General features: G+C 39.3%; 1 protein-coding gene across 4 annotated transcripts in view; it reads right to left on the reverse strand.

Annotated features, from left to right (window-relative positions):
• The window catches only part of LOC127455687 (lysyl oxidase homolog 1-like), a 39611-nt gene extending 21054 nt beyond the window's left edge, over nucleotides 1-18557 (reverse strand). For 3 of the 4 annotated variants that reach the window (XM_051723735.1, XM_051723736.1, XM_051723738.1), the window contains exons 1-3: nucleotides 17148-18557; nucleotides 10403-10511; nucleotides 9936-10073 (exon numbers count right to left, since the gene is read on the reverse strand). In XM_051723735.1, coding sequence (XP_051579695.1) covers nucleotides 9936-10073; nucleotides 10403-10511; nucleotides 17148-18189 — 1289 coding nt within the window. In that variant the 5' untranslated portion in view covers nucleotides 18190-18557. The remainder of the gene's footprint in view (nucleotides 1-9935; nucleotides 10074-10402; nucleotides 10512-17147) is intronic. The other variant, XM_051723737.1, reaches the window with a different exon arrangement.
• Nucleotides 18558-18943: the final 386 nt, after the last annotated feature.

Here is an 18943-nt window from a genome sequence, read left to right on the forward strand (position 1 = left end):
AAGGCAGCTTGCAGACATTCAGATTAGCCAGTTTGTCTGCTTCTTGACCTGGGCTCCAGTTAGTCAAATACTATCACTATTAAGACTATGAGCCAAATTACTAGAGAGGAGAATGGCACCTTCCCTGGAGGGATGGAGTCGTCTCTCTTTAGCAGGCCAGGTCTACCCCAAAAACTCTTCCAATTGTCTATAAATCCTATGCTATTCTCCAGACATCTCTTAGACATCCAGCCATTCAGTGACACTAATCTACTATAAACCTCATCACCACGATGAGCAGGGAGGGGGGCCAGAGCATATTACAGTGTCTGACATAATTTTTGCAAGTTCACACACCTCTTTAACATTATCTCTAGTGATCGCCGACTGGCAAAGCTGTACATCGTTAGTGCCAACAAGAATAACAATTTTAGAAAATCTACGTTTAGCATTAGCCAGCACTTTTTGATTTGATTTAAAATTTAAACATCAATTTGATCTGATGTCAGAAGCTCTGTAATCCGAGATGAATTTAATGATGGTGGCTGGAGTGTCTATTTCCAAGTTCCTTACAATATAATCACCTATGACCAAGGGTCTTTCAACATGATTCTCAGTGGGTGCATCACTGAGTGGGGAGAATCGATTGTAAACCCAAACAGGAACGGGAGAGTGGTGTCGCTGAGTGAGTATGCCACCAAGACGTCACCCAAACACCCTGCTGCGGGGGCTTGCTCGCTGTTCTACCCGCATCCAAAACAGTATCTACCAGCTTCTCTTTCTCACTGACCTCCACTAGCCTTCAGATGAGGGTCTCTAACTCATTAACTTTGTCCGTCAGCCTTCTTCCTTACATTTATCGCATTTGAATCCCTCACTGCTGACGGAAGAAGCTGTAGTAAACATGTGGCATGTAATGCAGGAAGCAATAATATGAGCGGAAGTCATGACTTACCACAGTTGCTTGTTGTTGTTGGTTGTTCCTAACCGGCGAAGGTTTGAGATCGATGTGAATCCCTCAAGCAATTGTTTGTTGTTATGGTTGTTCTTGATAAACGGTGCTTTGAGATCAATGCATTAATCCGTGTAACACAGTGGAGGAAACGGGTGCACGCTGTAAAATGCACACGGTTTAATTGTGATAAATATAGAAAGCGGATGCACGTGGAAAAATGCATGCAGTTGAATCGCGATAAGAGAATAATGTGAGGGAAAATCTAATGTGTGCTGAAAAATGGCAGATATTAGAGATTAAATGCTGGAAACAGATAGATAAGTGATGCTAAAAAAGCTAGCAAGGCAACAAATACAGACTCGAGCTAAGCGCCAGCAGCAACAGGAAGTGACGTCAACCCAAGAATGGGAATGAGGTCAGAACTTACACTAAACAATCCTTTTGAGATGAACTATGTGTCCTCATCCTCTTTGCCATCATCCTCTAAAAGGCAATCATCATCATAATCCTCTTCCTCTTCTTCCCTGTCCCTCGCCAAAGGGGCAAGTTCACAGAGGGGAGACAGACTGATGAAAACTTTGTCCATTAAATCACCCAAGCTGCACTGTTCCTGTGGCTGGGGGTCTTTTAATTACTGAAATAACAACCTCCGCAGCTCTAGCAAAGGCGAGAGCTGTGACTCTCTTATAAAATGTAAATTTATCGTAGTAAACTCCACACATAGTTAATCATGTAAAAATGTTTAAGATTATCGGACAGGTGGTCAATTCGTTAAGTGTTAACTGTTTCTTCACAAAAGCAGTTTATTCAGCACACTGAAGTATCTACATAGACATCCATTCAGAAAGAACGGCCTCTTGTCTTCTCGCCAGTGTACCGCCATAGAATATCAATGGGATCGCAGCATTATAAAATTTTATCCTAAGCTTGTAGGCTCCCCTATTCGTAGGGCTCTGTGAGTATTAACTGGCAAAACCGTTTCAATCGGCTGTGTTCCGTAATTTTAGCAGTAGGGCAGCGTTTGCGTATGGCAGAATATGGCAATTGCCATACCCTAGCATTCAGACAAAAAAGGGGTAATAAACAGCTCATGAAATGCTCGTTATAGATAATCCAATTATTTATAGAACAGATCTGAACATGACATTGGCAGGAAGGGTCTGTTAATAGTGATGATTTATGGTAGCGGGAGGTCTCCGATGATGAGTGCTGTTTTCAAGGCGACTTCTCTGATTGGATCCTGTTTCAGGATTGTGGGTAGTGTAGTCCTTTAGTGGGGTTTTTGGCAATTAAATAAGATTTTTTTTAATGAAGTTGAAATCACAATGGCAGTTTTTACATGAGCATATAAAATACATAACAACCTCACCTCAGCCCTCAAGCCAGATGTATACATTATTGCAAAAATAATAATACTAATAATTTTCTCTGTGGATAAATCAAGATTTTACTTCCAGTTCCAGAACACTACTATTGCGCAGCCTCAGTCAATTGCATCAGTTAATCTTTTTTGATTAGCTGTCAACATACTGAAGTAAAATGAAAAGAAGCAGGCCTAAACAATCCTCTCTGGATGTTTTTTTTAATAAAGAAATTAAATAGTGCTCAGGAGAATGGTGGGAGCAGCAGTGAAAAAAATGAAGACTGTACCAGTACTTTCAGCGAAACGTCATCTAAAGTTTCTAAAACGAATCCTCCAATGGATGTCTCTATGTCATCAACCAGCATTAGCTACAACACAATCAAAGATATCACCAAAACTAAAAATGAAGCACTGAGGCAGCTGCAGCTATTAAATTTTCCAGTCCGAATTGGGGATGATTTTCGTCACAGCTTTACAAAATACATGAATGGATTGAATATTCCATTTCAGATGATGCTGTTTTTTTGCTTTGCCTGTCGACATTTTGGTGGTTTGTCACTTGGGCCAGGAGAAAGAAGTGGAGCTCGGCCGTTCATAGAGAGGGTTTTTACATGCTGGAAAAACATGCATTCACAGTTAAGAGAACACACCGAGCGGCCTCGACACAGGGATGCAGCGAAGGCATGGGCAGATTACAAGGATGTATGTGCAGGTAAAAAGTCATCAATAGCAACAGCTATTATTAACAACAGATCTGCAGAGGTGAACGAAAATCAAGCTCAAGTGAAAACTTTGCTTTGGGCAGCAAGTTACCTGGGCCGTCAAGGTCTGCCCTTCCATTGGCTTGATGAGCGGAAACAGTCAAACAACTGAGGATATTTTTGTGAACTAATTGATGTTTTTGGAGAAATGGACAGTGCGATGAGAGCAAGAATGGAGCGAACATATGGACATTATACCTCAAAGGACAGTCAGAATGATCTCATCACAGTGTTTGGGAACAAAATTGTTAGACAATTGTTAACAAGTTAAAGAGGCCAATTTTTTTTTAAACTTTTGGTGGATGAAACCAAAGTCCTGTCAAAGAAGGAGCAGCTTGCAGTTCTTTTGTGGTATGTACACTCTGGTCAAATTAAAGAGCATGCTCTAGGAGCTTTTCATATGCAAGACCTCTCTGCAGATTCACTTTTTACGTTTATTGTTAACAAGTGTTATGCGAGGTTCAGTCAATGTAGTTCAGGATAAAATTAAGGAGAAAGTACCCCATGCAGCTTATACTCATTTCCATGCCTACAGATTGAATTTGGTTCTTGTGAACACTATTAGGAATATTCCAGAACTGTCAGACTTTTTCGACATGCTGCAAATGTTATAAACATTCACTTACACTGTCAAATAGTAACACAAGGCACGGAATGTTAACTGATGTGCAAAAGCACCTGGGACAAAAAGTTCTACAGCTGGAATGGATATGCACAACTCGGTGGCTGTACTGGTACAGAGCGGTACAAAAACTAGTATTGCGCTATGAGTTTTTGAGTTTTGGATTCAACTGGTGCGGCACAGAATGATGGGTCAGTCGAGGCTGCTGAACTTAAGGCAAAATTGGAGTCAAACAATTCTGTTGTCAATCTTCACATTGTCAAAAATTTATTAGCTATTACATTTGGTCTGTCTGAACAGCTGCAGGAGTCTTGCCTTGTTGTGCTCAAAGCAATAGCTCTGATCAGAAGTACCAAAGAGCACCTTGAGACCATCAAATCTGACACTGAATGGGAGGCCGTGTTAGAAAAGGCAAAAAAATTTGCTGTCACACTAGGTGTTTCACCTGAGTATGCAGCCACAGTATCCAAGTCCCAACCAGCAAGACTACAGAAAGTGTCATCACTCTTGAGTGGGTATCTTACAGTTTCAGCAACTGGATCTAGAGAAAGCATGGGAGTGGACAACACAAAACGTTTTTTTGCAGAATTCAGTCACCGGTTCAGTGACAATGATGCCCTTATAGTCACTAGAGGCCTTTGACAAAAGCTCACCTTTATTCTTGGATTCATTGAAAATGGCTGCATTTGCAAACTACTACGCTGCACATGTTGATGAAGTCATCCTTGAGTCCCAGGTCAGCTCTGCAAGGATTTTTTTAAAGTGTACTGACAAACCAACAAATGACAACAACATTTTGTCAGATTTAATTCAATTGCAGTCTATGCCTGTAGCCTACAGTACAATGAGTTGTTAAAACTATTCCAAATCGTGCTGACCCTACCGATCACAACATCTTCCAACAAACGTTTTTTTCTCTGCCCTTAAACAAGCAAAAATGTATCTAAGGACAACAATGGGTGATGAGAGACTAAGTCACTTGATGCTCATGTCTGTGGAGAAAGAGTTGGTCAGATGACTTTGCACTGTTCCGACCTCACCGCTACCCACTTATGGAATAAAAACTCCATTTTGTAAAACGCTGCCACTGTTGTGACCTATCGGCCTTTTTTCTTCTTCTTTTATTTTTTTTTAAAGAAAATAACAAATTGTACACAAGAGTACACATACTAATTATAGGAACATAGTTATAAATTAAACAATACAAATGCACAATATTACTGGCCACAAGATCATTTTGTCAAGGTAACAACATCCTTATATCACCGCCATGCAATGTAAATTTGTGGCTTCAAGATCCCATGTTGAGGGAACAACATTATTTTCTCATGGCCACAAGTTTAATAAGTAAAACAGGCATGCATGGCCACAGCAATCTTGGATTAACAGAATGGAGATGATTGATAAAATAACATTTTATTTTGAATTAGGACTGGCATCAAGACATAGTGCGTTCTCTGATGTTAATACATGGCTAAACAATAAGGTAATGGTATCTAAATCATTCTATGAGTTAATGGGCTTTGCGGACAAAAATTGGCTCCTGAATGAAATGGTCAGGTTCATCATTGATCAATTAATGCCACAGATAGGGCTGAATCCCTCATCCTTGAATGAAGTTTGAATAATTTGTGACTAACCGCTACACTTGTTAACATATTATATTCAAAAACACAGAATAATACTGTATATAAGAATGAAAAATAAATAAAATCCCAATTCTGAAAAAGTTGGGACAGTATGAAAAATGCTAATAAAAACAAAAAAAAGTGATTTGTAAATTATATTCACCCTTTGCTATATTGAAAGCACTACAACTAAACATTATATTATATTTTACCTTGTGAATTTCACTGTTATTTTGTTGTTGTTTTTTTATGTACAGTAATTTCAAATCAGATTATTGCAACACGCTCCAAAAAAGTTGAGACGGGCAATTTAAGACTAATAACAATTTGACGAGTTAAAATAGCAAGGCAATGTGAAACAGGAGATGGTAAACAGGTGAGGCAATCGTGTCATAGTATATAAGGAGCCTCCAAAAACAGCCTAGTTCTTCAAGAGCAAGGATCATTCGAGACTTGTCAATTTGCCAACAGATGCTTCAGCAAATAATCCAGCCCTTTGAGAACAATGTTCCCAAAGACAAATTGGAAGGATCTGGGGCATTTCACCCTCTACAGTGCACAATATATTTAAAAGATTCAAGGAATATGGTCAAATCTTGGTGTGTAAAGGGCAAGACGAAAACCATTTCTGAATGTGCCTGATCTCTGATCCCTCACTGTCTTAAAAAACATAATTCATCTGTAATGGATATCATGAACATGGGCTTGGGATTACTTTAGTAAACTTTTGTTAGTCAACACCATTCGCCGCTGCATTCACAGATGCAAGTTAAGACTTTACTATGCAAAGTAGAAGCCGTACATCAACACTGTCCAGAAGTGCTGCCAACTTCTCATCTTGTATGGATAGTAGAACAGTGGAACTGTGTTTTTTGGTCCGATGAGTCCACATTTCAAATAGTTTTTGAAAAACATAGCCGTAGTGTTCTCCCGGCCAAAGAGGAGAAAGACCATCCAAGCTGTTATCAGCGTCAGGTCCAAAAGCCAGTGTCTATATGGGCCAGGGGTGTGTCAGTGCCCATGGCATGGGTAACTCGCACATCTGTGAGGGCACCATTAATGCAGACAGATATGTAAAAATTTGGAGCAGCATATACTGTCATCCAGCAACGTCTTTTCCAGGGACGTCCCGGAATTTTCAGCAGGACAATTTCAAAGCACATACTGGCCGAATAAGCAGAGAGTGAGAGTGCTAGATTGGGCTGCCCGCAGCCCTGATCATCTCCAAATGAGAATGTGTGGTGCATTATGAAGTGCACAATATGGCAACGAAGACCCCGTACAATTGTGCAGCTGAAGACCTGCATAATAGATGAATGGGGGAATATTCCACTTTCTAAACTTAACAAACTTGTGTCTTCAGTGCCTAAATGCTTAATAAGTGTTATTATAAGAAATGGTGGTGTTTCACATGGTAAACATAAACACTCGACAGTCCCAACTTTTTTGGACTGTACATAAAAAAATAAAATAAAATAAAATAAAAATGAAATTCACAAGGTAAAACATATTATAATGTTTAGTTGTAGTGCTTTCAATATATCAAAAAGTGAATATAATTTACAAATCACTCCTTTTTGTTTTTATTAGCATTTTTCATACTGTCCCAACTTTTTTGGAACTGGGGTTGTAGAATCACTTATCTTTCCTAATTTTGAATGGTGGTGATTTTGATTCACCCCAGTGACTCAGTCAAGCTTTGTGTACTCTGAATATATTTTTGCAGATAACTTTTTAAGACAGTAGGCGGCGACAAATGAGTAATGTTTTGAGTGATATATTGAATCGTTGACTCATCTAATTCATTAACAACACGAGTCCTTCATGACCGATTCATTCAAAGACACATTCAAACACACCGATTCGTTCACGACAGAAACACCATAATGTTATATGTATCATTATCTTTATGAATGCATTAATGACTAATACGAGCCTAACTGAAATGCGAATAAAATGCCCGTAAAGAGAAATGGATCCTTAAAATAAAACTCTTGGCCAAAAGAAAAGGCAGCCTTAAAATATGTCCTTTCAAAGGCACTGAATGTTACATTTAGGTATCTGCTGGCTGCTAATCGAACTACGTTACGATATTCGATTTGTGTATGAATCACTCTTTGAGTCGGTTCTCAGTGAATTAGTCATAGTCAAATGTGTGAGCGAAATGGTCTGAATCATTTCGCGGTTCATTCAGAATCATGACAGTTCATTCACGGATTGATTTGTTTGGAGTTCTTTCTCTCTCTCTCCATAAATCAGTATTGGGATACTTTAGAAAACAGAGAACAAGAAGAGTGTTGAATGAAGTTATTTACTTACTGTAATTCAACTAAACAAAACCTGCACCGTTTGCCAGTGATGAAGGTCATTAGCCTACTTTAAACACCTGTGTTTGCAGTGTGTAAACTACTCAGTCCTGCAGGTAAAGATATTTTGATTTTCCAACCAAAATAGTATCAAAACAGTACACAAATTCACAAAAAGCACCATGACATTACCATGGTTTGACATTATATGCAAGGTTGGGAGGGTTACTTTTGAAATGTATTCCACTACAGATTACAGAATACATGCTGTAAAATGTAATTTGTAACATATTCCTTTAGATTACTTAAGGTCAGTAACGTATCAGCAGTGGTATTTTTCACTTGTTTTGACTGTAAAAGCTCTGCCAGTACAGTAAGACAAAATACACATGTTAAAAATTCATTCTTTGAAAAACCTAAATATCACATGCAGTGTTGTTTCTAGAACAAGATAAATCAAATTGATCTTGTTTTAAGGATTAAAGATATTTTTACAGGAAAACAATACAAAAATTATTATCAAGAATACGATTTTTGCCCTAATATCAAAGGTCTTACTAGAAAAAAAGAAATTGATCTAACGTGAATTTTCTTGATAAAAAAATATGATCTTGCCTAGTAACATGTGCATGTAAAATGGCTAGAAATAGCATTTTAGCTTAGTGTAAAGCTGACAATTTACACAAGGTTTATTTCTATTTCTTCACCTCCAAACTTCAAACTTACTTCTCTGTCTGCTCGTATGAATGTAACACATCATAAGAAAGTGTTTCACCGCTGTTCAAATGCACTTTTGATCGCATCATTTATATGGATAAATGTTTTCCATCTGAAAGGACTAAATATTAAATGAAACAAATGACAATAAAATGCAAAGTAATCTCTTCGGTAATCAAAATACTTTTTGAATGTAACTAGGCGATGCTGTTTTGGTGCTGTTGTTATACCAGTCTCCTGCTCGCACCTTCAGCTGTTAGAGATTATGCCTTAAGACCCATAAACTATCCTGAGCTCTTACATCAGAGATGGAGGGTCATTTAGTGTTGACGTAGAAAGACGTAAGCCTCCCTCTTAGTAGATGTACAGAGAAATCAAAGCAGTTAATGCACTGAAATGCTGATGGCAGTTTCAACTTCTTTGGCAGCTGTCATTTCAGCCATCACTAATGGTACTCAGAGATCACTTTTAGGGCTTTTTCACACCTGGCTTGTTTAAACTATTTGTTTCAGAACCTGGTGCATTTTCTCCCTTAGTTTGGTTCGATTAGGCATGTATAAACATGCCAATCACACTCGGATCCTCTCCAAAACAATTGAAATGCTGTCAGTTTGGAACCTTAAATCATTCCAGGCTCAGAACTGTATTGATTTGTAGCTACAGATATGCAAGTTTGTGAAGCACCCTGAGCTATCATCTTGAAAAATCTTTTATTACACTTGTCTGATGTCTGGTGAAACAATGGAGCTTTAATTCTGAACTATGAGAGTTGGCTGGATTAGTCTGTGTTTGAAGGACACGTGCATTAACACTTACAGTAGAAGCATTTGTATGAAAATGCCTTGGTTCTTTATGAGCAGTAAATGCACTTATTTCATAACCTATGTGCTATAAGAACCACTGTTTCTCATTTATTTTACCAGTATTGTTTTGAAGAAGCTGAATGTCAGAATTTGAATGTATAACATTAGACTATAGACCCACACTTCAATATGAGCATGCATTCATTTTAGTTAGAATCCTTCAGTCTCTAAAGTATAAAACCATTTGACTGTTCTCTGAATGCTATCTTGGTTTCAGCATGCTATCTCAGCTACAGGCGAAAATCTTGTGCTTGTGATTCAGTAGTTGCTTGAAAGATTAAAAATGGCATCTAATGAAGTAGTTGAATGCAGTAAATTAGTTAATAAATGTCCCTTTTTCCTTCCTTTTCTTTCAACGTATGACTCCATTTATACTGTGAAATAAGAATATTTATTATACAATTACTAAAAATTTGCTTGGTAATGTCAAAACTCGAAACCTCACTTGAATTTGTTTTAGATCATTAGACATGACGTTATGGTACCTTGGAATCTGAAACCATGTCGTGTCAGTAGGATGCACCTTCATATATAAAACGCTGCCTGTGAAGTCATTGACTCAATGGGCAGTGATGCAGCAAGATTGTTCATTTCCTCATCTGACGAAAACATTTGAGTTTCTTTGTAAAGCAATGGATGGCGTACAAGCATTCTATTTGTGATGTATTTTTAGATCACCACATAAATGGATAGCTATGGCCACACACACATGGTTATAGAGATCCTTGATCTTGAACTTACTGGTGACAGCTGTGCCACTCCCAGGTGTGTCGAGGTCGGTTGGGCATGAAATCAGCTGTCCCTTGGTTCTTCACTCTTTGAGGGAACCGCAGAAGAACCCTGACATTATAGTCTGTGGTATCATCACTGTAGGCTGAGCTGGATAGAGAAAGGAAGTTTAACAAGGTACTGAAGCATAGAGTAATGGAAAAACTATGTATGAAATAAGCTCATAACAGCACCTTGGAATTTCTAAGATGTGCACCACCCATATTCTTGCACTTAGGATTTGCTATTTTCTCCACAAACATCTTGCTTCCTTTAGTTTAGTTGTCTACACTGATATTGGATGGAGGGGTGTAAACAATTCTGAAAGTGTTGTGAAAATGTGAGTGTGAGAGCGCAATTGGGTGTAAACTACAGCCTGCCTAACTTTGTTTGGCCAGTCATAATAAAGAAATAGAGGACTGAGAGTTGACCATGCTCACCTGGCCAAACATTTCTCCTCTGCAGCACAGCGCAAGGAGTACATGTGGGCTCTTTGAATGTATGTAGAAGCTTGGACATAGTTCGGGTCAGGAACCAGGTCAGGCAAACCTACAGACAAAAAACAACAGGACAAATGCTGAAGCGCACACACTGAAATGAATCACAGTGCAGGGGTCTTTAACCTTTTCAGGCCAAGGTGCCCTTGGTGAATAGACAGATGGAGCAGGGGCCCACTGTTACATATTAAATAAAATTGAATGTAACATTTTAAGTCCTTTAATTACATGCATAAATTACCATATGTAATGTATTTGAATACTTTGTTGTTGTGATTACATTGCAAAGCCATTAAAATAATCATAATTTACATACAGTCACATATTTCTATATTACATTTTATTATTATATTTTAATGTGGGAGGGACAATGAAACATTTAGCTGAACTTCTAAGCTTCTAAACTTTAGCTTTGATTAAAGTTAACATATTTCATTTTTGTTGAATGCATATTTTTAATTTTTCACAAACATGAGTTTGAGATCAAACAAAAAATTGTAAACCCCCTGCAGTACTGCCACAGACTCCCTGTTGAAGACCTCTGTCTCAGAAAACACTGTTCTGGGGACAAATGGAGTTCTTTAATGTTCTGATGTTACATACTTTTAAATGGAAAAGCAAGCAAAATATATGAAAAAATGTCTGTGTCCAAATAAGCATGCCTTTGAAACAATACACAAGAGAAAAATAGTTGTTTTATGAGGCAATACTGAAGCCTCAGAGTATAATAGATCAAATGTTGTTTCTCATCTGGTTTCAAGGTTAAGCAAAATAAGTGTATACTACCAGAGTAAAGAACAAAGTATTGCACATAGCTGCAAGGGGATAAAAGGAGTACAAAAGATGAGGGAGGGGTGACAGTGAAAGAAAATGAGCTCACTTCCCTAATGGATTCAAATTGGGCCTAGGACCAACTCTGTTAGAAAACAGAAAAATAAATAAAAAAGAAAAACAGCTAGCTGTGACAGCTAATGTTCATACAACTTTCAGCCAAGCAGTACAGGGCAAGTGGAACAACTTCACCTTCAGTTACAGTTAAAGAATGCAACCTGGCGGCTAGAATCTTAATCTTATGAATATAGTTAAATTGTCATCTAATCTGTGGCATCAAATGTCTTTACATGGACATTAACATTCCTTTAAAGGGAAGACAGCATTCAGTTTAGTAACATGCTAAATCTGCTTTCCTGCTTTGCAGGCACTGTCTTTCAGAGAGAAGAAAGTCTTTCAAAGCAACATTAAAGAGACCAGATCTAATCTCCATTATGCTAAAGGCATGTTTAGAGTTTGGATCAACTTTTACTCTTTAAAACATCATGACCTTAGTCAGTCTTCTTATTGCAGACATGCTAATATTGCTCATCCACTCCACTGAGATGTGGGTTTCCAGTGAGTGCTTTGCCATCTCCATCACTGTGTACACATCCGATTTGCAAGCTCTTTTCAAGACTGACTTAAAGGCCTCACAAAGTTTCCTGGATCAGCTTTAGTAAACAGTGTAAAGAGAGTGTGAAAGACTGTGGTTCTCCAGTGTTCAGGAATGTGATTCTTCTGGATTATTCCGAAATGCTGTTTTTTCCACATAATTGTGTAAATCCGTAAAAAAAAAAAAAAAAAAAAAAAAACAATAAATAAAAATACAATGGAGAGGGGGTTAATATTTAATCGTGGGATAATATCTTATCAACAATGTCCTGTCACAAGAAGCATTCTAAAGAAGCATTTTTCACCCAACCAAATGTCATTCAAACTTCAACTGAAGCAACTTCACATACTCAAACTTCACTGCTGCTTCTACATCATGCACATGCATTGTTGAGAACGTGCAAGTTGGAGGCTACTGATTTTTGCCATCAGGACATCATTTAAGTAAGACAGGTTTACTTTAATTCAAAAGAGATATAAAATAGTTGGATATAAAATAGGTTTGAATCACTGCCACAGTTGTTGACAAGTTAAAAATCACAATTGTTAAGCTGCAATTCCTGCGTTTCTGATGTGAAATTTGCAATGAAATCGTGAAATTAACTTCAATAATTGCCAATATATCTAACTATTTGTATGTATAATTATATACCCCTGCAGATACAGTCCAGACATTAGAAAATGTTCAGTCTATGCAAGTTATTTTTCCCAGTTTAGATCGGGAATTTGGTTACGGACGTGATAAAAATGGACATGAGTTTTTTGGAGACCACTCTCTGTAAGAACTCTGTGAATTTAAATGCACACAATCCAGAAATAATAAAAGCCAAGTAATGTAGAAGGGTTGGCTCTCATAAGGACATGTAATATTACATTTTTATTCATTGTTATTTGACAGCTGTAAAAGCAGCACTTACAGTAAGTACATGTTAAAGGAAAACCATCCAAAACTCTTTCAAACCTGCAGACGTTAACCTCTGAAACATTGGTATGGTATCCGTTAATGCAGCATTATAGACTGAATTAAGACTGAAATCGCAATATGGCCTTGCATGATTACTATACCGCATAGCCTAATGCTGTATGTAGTCTCTGGTTTAAAACACTGTCTGCATTGACTGCTTCAGTCTGCACTGCATGAGCTAACGGTGCCCTCTAGTGGTTGTTAGCGAGAAATCCCGGCTGTGTTTGCTGCCCCGCAGTCTTTGCTTGGTACATTTTCCTGCTTTTTTGTCCTTTGCTGATCACATGCCTGAGTGTTATATTCTTCACAAAGTCCACACTTTTTTTTTTCTACAAAGTTCTGTAATCTGGCTGCCTGCATGACACCTAGATTACATATAAACCAAAGTGGATGCATGGATTTGCACATGCACGGGATGCAGAAGATTCCAAATTTTTCATCTGTATTATACATTCCTTGTATGAAAAGCAAATCTAAAAGTTTACAAACACACTGAATTAGATGAATAGGATGCAATTATTTGTGAGTTAAACAGATATTGTGAAAATCACACAGCAAATTTACTGTGGTTAAAATTTTTACAAGTACAGAGTTAATCAGACTCAAATTGAATTTAATTTAAATCTGTCAGTGAGTAGGGTACAGTAAACATTGATTAATTGTGTTTTCAGTCATTATCATTTGTAAGTTAAGGTGTTTTTTTTTATTATTTTGCTCTTGGTATTTGGTTTTAACATTAGATTGGTAGTCTCTGTGACAGTGAATGTGGGAGACAAGACCATGTGTGTTAGGTCTAATTAACCCTTCATGCAATACAGATTCACGGTAAACTGTTCTATTGCATTCTCCCCAATTTGGAATGCCCAATTCCCACTACTTAGTAGGTCCTAGTGGTGGCGTAGTTACTCACCTCAGTCCAGGTGGCGGAGGACAAGTCTCAGTTGCCTTTGCTTCTGAGTCAGTCAATCCATGTATCTTATCACGTGGCTCGTTGTGCATGACACCGCGGAGACTCCCAGCATGTGGAGGCTCATGCTACTCTCTGTGATCCACGCACAAATTACCACGTGCCCCATTGAGAGCGAGAACCACTAATGTGACTCTACCCTCCCTAGCAACTGGGCCAATTTGGTTGCTTAGGAGACCTGGCTGGAGTCACTCAGCACAACCTGGATTCGAACTCGCGACTCGAGGGGTGGTAGTCAGCGTCAATACTCGCTGAGCTACCCAGGCCCCCATTCTATTGCATTTTTAAGATTTTTTACATTTTTTTTGCTGACCAATGCTAATCAATTAGATCAGAGTGTTGTCATGAAGTACTGAATACTTAAGGCTAATGTCTGAGCTAAAAAAACACACACTGAACCCTCAAAAACGGATTCTATGTCTAAAACAACTTTGACCACCTGTGGAACTTTAGGCTGAATTACACTACACAACTTTAACCTGAACTGAAAATATTGTTGCAGTAGGCTGTATTTTATGTAAGCATCATAGGCAACATTCATAATAGTATTGTTAGAGTAAACATACACATTTATAACAAAGAACAGCGGATCCTCGGCACCCCAGAGCAGAATGGAAAAAAAACAACATTGGCTTACATTTATCATGCGCTGAAACTTGAGAACAACGGAAGAAAACAACAGATCATCTAATCTTTGAGCCACCTGCGTTAAAAACAACCTAGATGCAGTGCAACCAATGAAACAGAACGCAGGTGTCTCGAGATGCATTTTTAAAAATCAAAGTTCTTTTAAACTTGACATAGTGTCTAAAAAATGTGGCATTCCTGTGCGAGATGCTGAAGAAACAGCGACACGTGGTCCAAAGTTAAAAGATGTCCATCCAGAATGTATTTACATAGAGAAACAATGGAAAAATAGAGCAGAACATGACCCAAACCTGAAGTCAAACTTAAAAAACGTCCCCGAACCAGGCGGTTTCTCGAGTCCCGTTGGGCCTGGGTCGTGTTGCAGACCATACTGGCCATGTCTTACCACCCAAGATCGCATCCATATGTGCTTGGCCTGTGTCTTTCATGACTCAGAACGCAGAACAGCCGCAACAACAGCAGCAGCCCGTATACATCTCCATTCATCTGCCGTGCAGCTCCTAGTGTTTCCACATGAGTTTGTTATCGGATTGGAGTGTCGGGTAGTGTGTGATACCAAGTTTTGCTTGTAGTGATTTTTCAAAGTCTATGCTTGTGATGCCTAGTATCTTAAAATCTGTTCCGATAGTAAGTCGTGTAGTGTAATCCAGTTTTTGTATTTTTGTCTTTTTAGAATGCCATTTTGAGACTCAGTCCTGCAGAGAATGTATGTTTTCACAGGCTAGAGCTCAGATCTAAACTCTTCCATGTTGGTGATTGCATCATTTCTTTGAGTCCTTTATTACTCAATTTAAAATTTTCCACATGTGTAACTTCCAGTGAATTGAGTTTACACCCCTCTCCCTCTACCCTAAAACTTTTTTTTTTAACTGAGGTGGTGAATCGTGCGTGAAGCTAGAGACAAAGAGCATTTCACATTTCAAAATTAGCCTGCACACTTGGCAATGACCAGCAATGTCTCAGAGGCTCTGATGGTCTCACTCTACATCCACCCACCTCCTCACAACCATCCGTGTATATGCACACTCAAACTTTTATTTAGGAACTAACAAAATACTTTCTGTTTCCTGAGGCAATGGACCCCATGTGTGTTGGGGACTTTCAATCTCCCTACACCACAAACTTATGGTGAAGTAACACCCTGCAATCCCCCAAACAGCCCTCATGTTCCCCATGTTCATCATCCACCACAAAACAACCACACCACTTAAGCCCCTCACCCCACCCTTTACGGCAAATACTGGGGTCATTCATTCTTAGCCCCTGCAGTGCAGTCATCACCAAAAACCAGAACCAAATTTCCAAACAATGACCACTCTTTGTGCAGAATCACTCTCCTATCCATAGGCACTACGCACACGCCAACTATCACATTCTCATACACACACAATTTACAACACCTGGTTCCAATAACACAGGCTCTGAGAAGATGAACTTGCAACTCATTTGATAGAACATAAACACAATGAAAAGTGGGATGGGAATCAATGATGCTTGGGTGAATTGATGGTAGGACAGAGCACAGTTTTGTGCACTTTGTGTCCCTTAGAGTTTTGCGATTGTCAAATTCAAAGGGTTTGCAGCTGCCAGGAAACAAAGAGATGGCAGAAAAATTACATTTTTCTCTCTTTTTTCTCACTTCCACTCCTTTAGAGAGAGAGAAAATTTGAAATGAGCTCCACACGTGTATACATTTCCCAAAATTTCCAGCCGTGCAAGAGCTGAAGCACCTACTGTAGTTCCTCAGTTTTTAACTTTACTTAGCATAACAGCATAATAATAAGTTTTGTCAGCCTGAAGTAGCATACAATGCAAAATCGACACCTAGGACTTGATACACCTGGGACCTGGGGCATGAGAAGTAGCTATTTTAGGGCATGATAAATAGGTAAAAACAATCTGCAAATAAACCCTTTTGGTCTGTGTCTAACCAAATAAGTGAATAAGTCAAATCAAGTGTGTCCTGCTGAAAAAAATAAAATAAATAAACAGTATAGTTGGTCACCAGCATATGTTGTGTTTTGAACGCTGGATTGAATACAGATTTCCTCATTTTATTTGATTCCGATTCGCAAGCTCTCAATTTGATTCTGATTAGTTTGGAAAATGTTTTAGATATAATGTCCATTTTGCTTACACTTTAAATAAATTCTCCATAAGCTAATGCTGCAGCCTAAATTATACAGGGAAACTAATTTTGTACAATACAAAAATCTTAATTTTATAAACTAACAACAGGGTGCAAACTAAGCAGTTAAATTGTCAAATATTTGTAAGAAGTAAATTTTAACTAAAAGTAAAAGGTAGATCTTGGGATTTTAAGAATCAATATCAGGATTGATTGATAAAGATCAAAATTTGCCTAGTTACCAAACCCTATTAACCAGCATTACCAGAAGAGAGAGAGAGAGAGAGAGAGAGAGAGAGAGAGAGAGAGAGAGAGAGAGAAACTATACAGGTCAACCAGCTTCACCAGGTTTTGTTTGTGAACAACATAGCTATGTTGGTTCACATGATAGGCCTGCACCAAACCAGCCCTAATCAGCATAACCCAGCCTAGACCAGCATGGAAATTGCATGCAGGTCATGGTGATCTTTTCTGCAGGGTAATTTGGGATGTACAAAGAGATTGGACATCCTTAAGTATGTTATACAAGTGTGTGTGACATGGAAATGCACCATACCTCTTTGCTGTGGACGATAAACACTCCCAACATTGATACTGGTACTCTCTGCATTGTTGGAGACGAGAGGGTTCCGTGGAGGTGGTTGCATGAATGGAGGCTGTGGCTGGGGCCTTCCGAAGGGTGGGAACTGCTCGTACTGGGGACTTTGTACTGCAGGCTGGAATGCTGCTGACCCTATACTGGTCGGTGTACCATTAGAGACAGGTACTGCAGCATTACCAGCATCTCGAGAGTCCTCATTGTACAGACTTTGTGTGTATCTGTGGTCCAATCCATCTGCGAATGATGGCTGTTCAGGTTGGGCAGGAATGGCTGGGTATGGCTGACTGTAAGTGGGAAAGTAGCGATACCTCTCGTCAGGTGCTGGACCCCCTCCTGTATAGCTTCCTTCTCCAAAAATGCCAGTAGAGTATGCACCCCCTCCATATCCTCCTCCAGTGAAGCCACCACTAGTGCCTGAGGAAAACCCCGTTCCACGGAAGGGTGGTTCATATGCCCTGTCCAAACCTGAGTCATAGGGAGAACCATAAGGAGGCTGTTGAGGTAATGGGTACTGTGGATAAGATGGAACGTTTAAGGATGAAGAAGAGGATGATGATGAGGAGGATGAGCCAGAGGATGCTCTAAAACGAGAGCTGGGAGATGACTGGAAGCGACTTGTTTCACCTGCCCCTGCTGTACCTTGACGCCAGTTGTCCGGCACCTGCCCGAATCCAAAAGGATGTCTGGTTTGACCTCTCAAAGTCTCGGAGCTTCCTCTAGAAGGTGCTTGCCTGCGAACATTCCCACCCTGTGATCTACGGTTGGGAGCATCAGCTAAAAAAACTCTGTGGTTCCTGTCTCGTTCATGAGCCCGAGCAGGGACGTATTCAGCCCCACTGTTGAGAAGACTGTATACACGTCCATTATTCTCCCATTGGATCATCTGTCTCCAGGGGTTTGAGTCCTCAGTCTGGGACTGTTGCTGAGATTGCGACTGACCTCCTACAATTCCAATGAACACCCCAACCCACCATGTCACGAAAAAAATTGGCAGCATCTTGCCAAGACTTGCATGGAAATCTCCTGTTCTTCTGCAAGTTAAAAAAGACAGGACAGTGAGGAAACCGTAAATTTTATTCTTGATTCCAGCAGGTTAAAGATGGTTAGGTATAGATGAATTACAGTGTCCATGTGCAAATCAGACTACATGAAGTAAATAAACTTTGTCCTTTGTTTAGTTTGTGGTCCAAGCATAGCTGTGAGGAAGGCAGATTATTTATGAGGCCCCAGGGCAGGCAGCAGTATGAAAAACCTCCCTCTTCCTTACTGTCCGGATTTTGAGTTGTTGTCAGTGGACTGAGCATTGCTCTCAGACTCTCTCCAGAGACGACTGCCTGTTGCTCTCCTCTGCACTTCTCTATTTGCCTCTCTGAGTGCTTACAATGGTCTGTGAAAAAAGAAAAATATTCTCATCTCCCCCTCCCTCTCTTTCTCTCTCTCTCACTCAATCTAACATGCTCTTTAAAGAAAAAAGTGAGATCCCACATGGCCCTAGTGCTAGAGCTGTTTCCTAAACTACAGCAAAGCTAGGTCTTCCAGTGTCAACATCACCATCTGTGAAGGCACTTGAATATCTAGCGTGCCTGCGCTGACTTCCTTTGATCATTCTGAACAAGCAGGGATGTCTGGTACGTGGCCCGGGTTCACCCACCCTGGTGCTCTTGAGAGCTATGCCTTTGTCTCATATTTTTCCAAACACATTTTTTTTTGTGTGAACCCTTCATCATTACACTGTGCGGATGAGAGAAAAT

Source organism: Myxocyprinus asiaticus, chromosome 18, assembly GCF_019703515.2.
Source record: "Myxocyprinus asiaticus isolate MX2 ecotype Aquarium Trade chromosome 18, UBuf_Myxa_2, whole genome shotgun sequence".
NCBI classification, from domain to species: domain Eukaryota; kingdom Metazoa; phylum Chordata; class Actinopteri; order Cypriniformes; family Catostomidae; genus Myxocyprinus; species Myxocyprinus asiaticus.